Source organism: Sinocyclocheilus anshuiensis, unplaced genomic scaffold (genome assembly GCF_001515605.1).
Source record: "Sinocyclocheilus anshuiensis isolate Anshui unplaced genomic scaffold, SAMN03320099.WGS_v1.1 scaffold2965, whole genome shotgun sequence".
Lineage (NCBI taxonomy): Eukaryota > Metazoa > Chordata > Actinopteri > Cypriniformes > Cyprinidae > Sinocyclocheilus > Sinocyclocheilus anshuiensis.
Genome location: NW_015536664.1, coordinates 273 through 10,139, shown reverse-complemented (window position 1 = coordinate 10,139; position 9,867 = coordinate 273). Strand labels below are relative to the sequence as shown.

General features: G+C 39.8%; 1 protein-coding gene across 1 annotated transcript in view; it reads right to left on the bottom strand.

The window, feature by feature from the left end:
- The window catches only part of LOC107654417 (arf-GAP with Rho-GAP domain, ANK repeat and PH domain-containing protein 2-like), a gene marked incomplete at its 5' end in the record, with an annotated part of 31,548 nt that extends 22,100 nt beyond the window's left edge, over nt 1-9,448 (bottom strand). The window contains 6 exons of the mRNA XM_016441466.1: nt 2,019-2,087; nt 4,222-4,369; nt 6,920-7,025; nt 7,677-7,889; nt 8,048-8,211; nt 9,385-9,448. Coding sequence (XP_016296952.1) covers nt 2,019-2,087; nt 4,222-4,369; nt 6,920-7,025; nt 7,677-7,889; nt 8,048-8,211; nt 9,385-9,448 — 764 coding nt within the window. The remainder of the gene's footprint in view (nt 1-2,018; nt 2,088-4,221; nt 4,370-6,919; nt 7,026-7,676; nt 7,890-8,047; nt 8,212-9,384) is intronic.
- Nucleotides 9,449-9,867: the final 419 nt, after the last annotated feature.

Genomic DNA, 9,867 nt, shown 5'->3' with positions numbered 1-9,867 from the left:
GCTTGTGCTCATTGTGATGCATTCGCGGGACTACTGAGGGGGATGTGAGTATTTCACCATTTACCCGAGTTTGTAGATAGCGTTTGCATGAGTGCGTTTGCCTCTCGCGGGAATAGCGATGCATTCGCGGTAGCAGTTTTCGTTTGCGCTTGATTTCCGAGGTAATCTAGCGGTTGGGCGGAGCGTGTTTAGCTCCCGTGGGAGTATAGTGTGTATGTATAGTGTGGATCTGTCTGCAGTTATTGGACAGATGGTTTATATCATGTCCTTATCAGATAACCACATTATACTGCACTCCGGATTGAGTAAAAATCCATTCTCGTCCCACATCCACAGATTCCAGCATAGTAGTTATGCCAACATCGAGGGGATGTGTGAGAATGGTTATGAGAAGACATCGGTTCTGGTTCCTGGCTGGTGATAGCCCTGATCTTTGGCTTGGAAACGCAGCCTGGGCTTCTGAGGAAGCCTCCCAGCATCAGGTCCCCAGTATAACGCTGCAACCTCTGAACCTGTGGGTCCTTCTCGTGGGCTAGTACTCTTCTGAGTACATGCTTCGTGACATGCTCCCTTTCCTCTGGCCAGGTGCGAACTACTCATTTCTCACCCTGAGAGGTCTCCCGAGATTTGAATCGTTCCTTAACCTTCATGCACGTTCTCTGAGCTCAATGCTCCATAGACGGTCGGGCCCGTGGGTCCTCACTGTCACACTGCTCTTAGGGTTGAACCAATAATCACCCCTCTGTGGAGTGTGCTGGATTACACTGCGTTCCCTGAGGTAAGAGGGATTTGTGTTTCTGTGGGACAAGCCTTGAGCTCTACCCCGGGCCCAGGAGTTCTGGCCCTAACAGGTAAGTTTTTTTGGGGTATGTAGCTTAGGCCTTTGGCTGTAGGGAATAATGTCACTGACAGCCGTCTAATGTCCCAGGGGCAACTCCCTTAAAGCTTTGGTAGAGTTGGTACTTAGTGCTCGCCTGTAGTTTGGCATGCACTCCCCTCAGCATGGTGTCGTGGGTATACGTTCCCCATAGCGACCCCTAGAGGACGCAGTTCAAAGTTCCCTTGAAAGGGAACGTCTCAGGTTACGTATGTAACCATGGTTCCCTGAGTAGGGAACGAGACTGCGTCCTCTAGGTTTCCTGCCATGCTTCGGACGCAAGCTTCAGACGAAGAAGCGGATGACATGTTCTCCCGGCGCCTATTTATACTATAGTCGCACCGGTAGTGACATCATAGGCTGTCGCCGGCCAATGTTATTGTCGTTTTTAGATATATACTTCAGACACCGGTCACACTGAAGGTGTTCCCCATAGCGACCCCTAGAGGACGCAGTGTCTCATTCCCTACTCAGGGAACCATGGTTACATACGTAACCTGAGACATTTTTCCATACATAAATGGGCCAGTGACATGATCGTCATGTCTGTTCAAATCGAAGAACTGTGGGAAAAAATACATTAAAAATGCATTTCAAATGAAAACGACCTAGATTCATCTCTTCTGTGGTGACCATGCTTTCAATTCATGAATTAAAAGCGACTTTTGTACTGTATTGTGTTTCAGGGTGAGAGTGTGAATGTGAATGTGTTTAAGCATTCAAAAGCTTCAAGTATTTTTCATGGGTCAGTTCCAACATTGTCCTTGCCCCAACTTGAACACATACACAGAAACTTTTTAAACTTGGACAGCAGCAAACAAAGGAAGATTAATTTGTTTTTCAGCTTATCTTAGCAAATTGTTCCTTATGGTGCCAGCGAGGTATAAAGCAGGAGACAGAAAGGTTAGGTAGCACAAAGAGCTTGCTGTTTGCTCTAATTTGCTCAAAGCAATACCAATACAGGCCAACGTGATTCTGTGACCTGTGAAAATGTACACACATATATGCCAACACAAGGAGGTTAAAAGCTAAATGCACACATTTATGGCCTGTAACATCATGCTTTATAAAAATCTTTGTCTCACACCTGCAAACACACACACACACCTATTTAACAGGAAGGTTAAAAGGGGTGACTTACTGTGGTGTCCTTCCACCTGGCGATAAAGCTGTTTTCTTTCTCCATTTGCCTAACCTGCTCTTCATTGACCTGTTTTAATGGACCCGCACAGAAAAACAGAGATTAAAGCCCTTGTGCACAGTAAACAGACCTGTTCACATCCCCAACGGCAAAGTCAGGGCATTTAAACTCTTCAAAAAGCATCCCATAAGTGGACCCGTTTCAAATGGCATGTCAGAAAACTTGTTGAAGCCTCTGAATGGTCAAGAACATACACAACCGGAATATGAGTTGTCAGGTGATTTTGAATATATAATGGCTGATAATTGATATCTAACTGTGCCGGCACATTCCCCTATTTTAGCATTTAGATTCTAAATGTAAATATACTGGAAAAGAGTTAAAGCTTAAAGCTTAAAGCACTTAAAGCTAATCTTTCAAAAGACTGTTAAATGTAAGCTTACAAATTTTTCATATTGCACATTGTTGTGATGCTTAAAGGGGTCATATGATGCTGCTAAAAAGAACATTATTTGGTGTATTTGGTGTAATGAAATGTGTTTATGCGTTTTAAAGTTAAAAAAACACATTATTTTCCACATACTGTACATTATTGTTTCTCCTCTATGCCCCGCCTTTTTGAAACGCGTCGATTTTTATAAAGCTCATCGGTCTGAAAAGCGAGGTGTGCTCTGATTGGCCAGCTATCCAGTGCATTGTGATTGGCCGAATACCTCAAGCGTGTGACGGAAATGTTACGCCCCTCACCATACTGTTGATGCCGTGTCCGGCCGGAGCGACGAGACAAAAACATTAAAACCCATTACAAACAAGGCATTTGTTGCATCCAGTGGGGACATAATTACTGATTATAATGACTTATACTGTCTTTTTACTCGTTGCGTTGCATTGCATCGCGCCACGTAAACATAAAACCCTGTCTGCATTTGTGATCGGAGAAATGACAAACAACAAGTGTTACTCTACACTGCCCAAAACTCGCGTTTGAATCATCAGTGGCAAATCCTTTAAATGAAAACGTACTTACAGACTGTGAGTTAGAACTGCCGACATTGTAGTCTACTCTCCAGGATCTGTAAACAGTCCTCCACAAAATGTGCTGCACACATCTGGATATTTGGGTTAAACTGTTCTGGAACAGTGTTGTAAATACAACTGATTTCCAGTTGTGACTCTTAACTTTTATAAAGAATATCTCTTTGGATTTGAGACTTTAGTCTTTGCAACTTTACAGATCTTTATGCACCAAGAGCTTGTAACACTCCAAAGAGAAAGGAAAAAATGAAATCGCATCATATGACCCCTTTAAATGCATTTAGAAAATATAAAGCGATTGATTTTAAATTTTTTATTTGTATTATACAAGCTTAAAATTGATATTTCAGATATTTACTCAACAGTTTGACAAAGAAAACTGAGAAGTTGGCTCATTTGTAAACAAAACAAAAATGTAATGTATAGTAAACTTTAAATTTATACCTGAATGTCTCAGTGTTATGCTACTACATTACTTTAGTGAAATTTCCCATTATTTTCTCCAGATTATGGTTGGTAGCAACACTAAACTTCACGTTTCACACATTCTCCCTCTCTCCAAAAGTACAAGTGTGTGTATGTGTAAAGCCAGTGGGCCTATGAATGTACAAGTGGGCCAAGGGGGAATTAGCACAGCGCAGCACTGTAAATCCCATTACAGAGGCACACGTCCAAGTGCAACACGAAGACCGTCCCCTTCTTCACACACTTACACTAAAGCTGCGCATTTTATGGTGTTGAATGGAAATGCTTTTCACTGTTCATAGCACCATGGAGTTTGTCATATACTCCGTAATGGGTGAACAGCCACAGCTTGCCAGTTTGTTATAGCCCTCTTCAAATGACGGGTTCAACACATTTTCATGAGCAATAATTAGAATAGACAAGAAGATCAATGAAGCAGAACCATAACTAATTCAAGGTCTCTCTCTCTCGTGTGCTAATAAAAAGGGTATAATGGTATAAATTATTAATTAACAGCACAGACCTGTGAAATTATAAGAACAACACTGTGAAATGTCTTTTGGCTCACAAACCGTGAATATGATGCTATGAATATGAGGGGAGTGAATATTGGAGCAGTCTCATGTTTAGCAGGACTTTGGGACTTCAAGTGACAGAGATCAACAAGGTCTGAATCCTGAGAGAGGACACATGTTTAACTCACAGAGAAGAGCTGGATGTAATTGTTGATGAGGTCTTCCACCACGCGGGTCTCCTGAGCCGTGTGTCCCTCCGTCTGAAACAGGCACGAGGAAAAAACACATGCCAGCTTCTCCGTGCTCATCTGGTTGATATGTGAGCACCTCTGAATCCTGTGCAGATGTAATATATGTGCATAAATATATGAATACTGCTGGAAAAAAGACCTATATAAATCATAGATGAGTAAACACACTGTCCATACAAATAAACATATATATATATATATATATATATATATATATATATATATATATACTATCTTGTATTAGAGCAGCTGACATTTGGTGCTTTGAGTACAATTCTCTCATACTGACCACTGGATGTTCAACATGGCACCTCATGGCAAAGAACTCTCTGAGGATTTGAGAATTAGAATTGTTGCTCTCCACAAAGATGGCCTAGGCTATAAGAAGATCTGTAACACCCTTAAACTGAGTTGCAGTACAGTGGCCAGGGTCATACAGAGGTTTTCTAAGACGAGTTCCACTCGGAACAGGCCTCGCAAGGGTCGATCAAAGAAGTTGAGTCTTCGTGCTGTGTGTCAGGTACAGAAGCTGGCTTCAAAAAACAGACTCATGAGTGCTGCCAGCATTGCTTTAGAGGTTGCAGAAGCGGGAGGTCAGCTTGTCAGTGCTCAAACCATACGCCGCACACTGCAACAAGTCGGTTTGCATGACCGTCGTCCCAGAAGGAAGCCTCTTCTAAAGCTGGCTCACAAGAAAGCCAACAGTTTGCTGAAGACAACCTGTCCAAGAGCATGAATTACTGGAACCATGTCCTGTGGTCTGATGAGACTAAGATAAACTTGTTTGGCTCAGATGGTGTCCAGCATGTGTGGCGACGCCCTGGTGAGGAGTACCAAGGAAATTGTGTCTTGCCTACAGTCAAGCATGGTGGTGGTAGCATCATGGTCTGGGGCTGCATGAGTGCTGCTGGTACTGGGGAGCTGCGGTTCATTGAGGGAAACATGGATTCCAGCATGTACTGTGACATTCTGAAGCAGAACATGATGCCCTCCCTTCAGAAACTGGGCCGAACTGCAGTTTTCCAACATGATAACGACCCCAAACACACCGCCAAGATGACAACTGCCTCGCTGAGAAAGGTGAAGGTGATGGAGTGGCCAAGTATGTCTCCAGACCTGAACCCTATTGAGCACCTGTGGGGCATCCTCAAGCGGAAGGTGGAGAAGCGCCATGTGTCTAACATCCAGCAGCTCCGTGATGTCATTATGGAGGAGTGGAAGAGGATCCCAGCAACAACCTGTGCAGCTCTGGTGAATTCCATGCCCAGGAGGATTAAGGCAGTGCTAGAAAACAATGGTGCTCACATAAAATATTGACACTTTGGACACAGTTTTGACATATTCACTTAGGGTGTACTCACTTTTGTTGTCAGTTATTTAGACAACAATGGCTTTATGTTGAGTTATTTTTAGAGGACGGTAATTCTGTACTGCTATACAAACTGCACATTGACTGGTCTAAAGCTGTGTATTTATATATATATATATATATATACACACACACACACACACACTTCTGAATTCACAGAATTCTGTGTGTAATATGAAAAAACTGTTGCATTCTCCACAAGGTAAAGCTTGTATAACTGTTATGATGCCTAAATTCACTTGTAACATTTACATAGATTGATTTGTTGATTGAAATGTTTTATTTAATTACACTACTTTTGAAAAGTTTGCGGTCTATAGGATTTTTTAAGAGAAGTCTCTTATGCTCATCAAGTCTGCATTTATTTGATCAAAATACAGTAAAACCGTTATATTGTGATTATTAAAATTGAACATAACTGTTTTCTATTTTTTTTAAATGTATTGATTCCTGTGATGCAAATCTATCACAGGAATCTAAATCTAAAGCCATTCCTCGATTCTTTAGAGCCACATGATCCTTCAGAAATCAATATAATATTCTGCTCAATAAACTGTATTATAATTGTCAATGTTGAAAACAATTGTGCTGCTTAATATATTTGTGGAAACTGTGATACATTTTTAAGGACTCTTTTATGAATTGAAAGTTCAAAAGAACCATACTTATTTGAAATAGATTTTTTTTTATGTAAAAGTCTTTACTTTATTTAAACTAAAATTATTGATTTAAGTATTATTTCCATGTTTAAACAAATTCTTACTGATGCTAATTTTTTTAACAGTATTGTATGTAGTCAAATAAATACAGCACTTATCGCATTGGAAAAACATATTTGATCAGAAAAGCTTTTGTTGGCACTGTGTTCTTGTTTGCTGAACTTTAAGGTAGTTTTATCAAGAAAGCTATGACAGGAAGAGAGTAGATTTAAATAAAAGCACATATAAGCAACAAAAACAAAGCAGGCAGGTGCAAATGTTGTGTAGATCTGAAGACAACAAAACGATTATTGTTCATCATGGGGGAAATGTTAGGCTACACTCCAAACATGCCAAAGGGGCCAATTAAGCCTTCTTCAAACAATTACAGTCATTACAAGAATATTTCGAGCAATCTGAAATTCCAAGTGAGGGTTTGGAGTGCCCATGTTTACTGTGAACTATTTAACCAGATTTCAAACATCAACACAATACCAACTGGAAATGTCACTGGCTTCAGAGGATGTTATTATTGCAGAATATTGTTGTTGTAAAAAGGGGAAATTACCTGTACAAATGCTGCAGCAGAGCACCAAGAGTTGACCTGTTGACCTTGGGTAAACTCTGAATGTAGGATGAATATTTTTGCACTCTGACCTTCTCATCCAGTTCATCTGCATTTATGGACAATAAACATTATTTAAAGTAGAAATGTACTGCCCATCCATACAGAGTTCTGTTTGCATTTTACACAAATGACAAGATAGAACCTGAAAATTGCTGTAAAACTCCTAGACAAGCCCCTTGAAAATGCATTCAGTAGTTTGGTGTTGGTTTATACTCACAAGAGATGAAGACTGCACTCTTAAATTTCTATAAAATGTGTTTTAATTATATATGATGTGTATTTTGCCATGTTCAAATGACGAAGATAATCCACATGCTCATTGGATGATGAAGATCGAAAATCACACAACGGAACACGTATTTTGTTCTTTTATTGTGCTTTACCAGTGGAAACAATGGGAGAATCAGTGCCTCTACAGCTGAAGAAGCAGAAAAGATCTGAAGCCAGAAGACTGACAAAGACCAACGACAAAAAATAAATATCATGCTGATCCATGTCAACAGATGGCAGTGTGGCATATAACACTATTGTGGTAATTGTAAAAAGTAAACAAAGAATGCCAATGCAAACACTAGCTAAAGAACTATTGAACGCACATTTAATAACAGCCAACTGGACTTCCGAGTAGTTTGATCTACAACTGAACACAAATTAATGCTCACTCACAGGAACAGATTAAGTGGTTGGCAGCACTTACCAAGGGCAGAGATCCAAAAAGGGTACAGCTCTTTAGCCAACAGAGCATCTTCACTGTGAGACAGGAAGCTCTTGAGTGTGTCTGTGACGTCCTCTAGCCGGTGGTCTTGAGCCCGTAGTTTAACAACCCGAGCGTTCTTGGTAAACTCCTTCAGGAGCTGGGCCACACGGCCCGGGTCACCGTTTTTCTGGTAGATTCCCTCATAACACAAACCTGTTAGGAAAGGTCAATGGTAAGAGCTTTGTGAGATGACTTTATATTGTCCTTACAATATAATAATAATAATGATTTCTAAAAAAGTAGATACGTTAAATACTTCAAAATGAAATATAAATGTTTCTATCGCCTAAGAATATAAAAAAAAAACTTACCACATTGGGTGACAAAAGCAATGCAGCTATCCACAATGATAGGAACATCATTTTTATTCATTTGCTGGTTGCCGAGACCCATACCGTCCGTCCCAGCTGCCAGCTGGATGGAAGAATACCACAATGCAAAGTCCTGCTTGGTTATGCCATGTATGTACACAGTTCTGTATAAAAAAAGGAAAAGCATACACACACACACACATTTACAAATGTAATTTTAATTCACAAATTAGTTCAAGTCTCTTATGCTCACCAATGCAGCACCTAATTGATCAAAAATACAGCAAAAACAGAAATATTTTACTATTGTAATATATTTTAAAATGTCATTTATTCCTGTGATGGTAAAGCTGATTTTTCAGCAGCCATTAGACCATTCCTATGTTAAATGAACATAGGATAGTAGTTCACCCAAAAATGAAAATTCTCTTATCATTAACTCACTCTCAAGTTATTTTAAACCTGAATGAACTAAAGTTATTTTGAAGAATTTGGGTAACCAAACACGTGCTGGTCCCCAGTGACTTCCATAGTATTTTTCCCTTCTATCAAAGTAAATAGGGACCAGCAACTGTTGGTTCCCCACATTCTTCAATCTTCTTTTGTGTTCAGCACAAGAAAGAAAGAAATTTCGTAATAGGTTTGGGACAACATGAGAGTGAGTAAATAATGACAGAATTTAAATTTTTGGGTGAACTATTCCTTTAATGACAAGCGGCAGCATGTTTAGTACTATTTAGCCTGCTGTCGCTAATATACAGGCGCGCATCCGTTTTTCTCTCACTTTAGACATAACCAAATGTGTTTACATGTAAACCTTGGGTGTTTTGACAGTATTAGCGCAATCAGACGCAAAAAAATAACTTAGTCCAGTAATCAGGCGCTGTTTGATAGACTTTTTAGTGTGCGCGTGCTTAAGTGTAAGTGTAATCACTAATTTTGTGATTGTGAATCAGTGCAGTGTCCCGTGAGTGTAACTCTACCGCTGAGTTAACATTTGATGTGAATGTATGTGGCACTGTACAGTATCCTATATTGAGATGGAGGCGCCAGCACTGCAACAGAACTTCTCTGATGAATAGACAGTTAAAAAGAACAGTGTTTACTTGAAACATACATCTTTTTTAACATTATAAACATCTGTTAACATTACTGTCACTTTAGATCAATTTAATGTGTCTGAATACACACAAAGTGAGTATTAATTTCTTTCTTTCTTACTTTCAATAAATAAATAAAATCCCAAACTTTTGAATGATAGTTCGTGTTTACTAAAACTTAATATCAGCACAGTCTTTTATATTGCATTATGGTGTAAGGCGTCTAGTGAACTGTACCTCCCACTCTCGACCATGAGTAAGACCTGAATCTTCCCGTCACGCTCAATATGAGTGGACACAGCTGAGGAAAAAAATATAGGAAAACCTTTTCTGAAGCAGTCCACAACTCTATTACCTTGACATAATGATAAAAGCACTCTTAGACAAACTGAAATGAAAAGAATTAAGAGTGAAAGAAAACAGAGGAACATGAAGTGAAACAAATGATGAGAGCTTTAGTGTTTTGTAAACTTTCCAGCTGGAGCAAGTGGAGCAGAAAGCTGAGTGCTGCTGGTCATTAGTTTCTACTGCAGTACATGAGAAAACTGCCTCACTGAACCCATCAGACACATGCACAGTTGTACTGTACATACACATTCAGAGTCATTGATTCATAATCTTCCTCACATCTGTAATTTTCCCACTCCCTTTTGTCTCTCTCTTTCCCTCAAGAGCCAGACCAATATTCCAAATCATATTCAATGACCGAAACTCTCGATC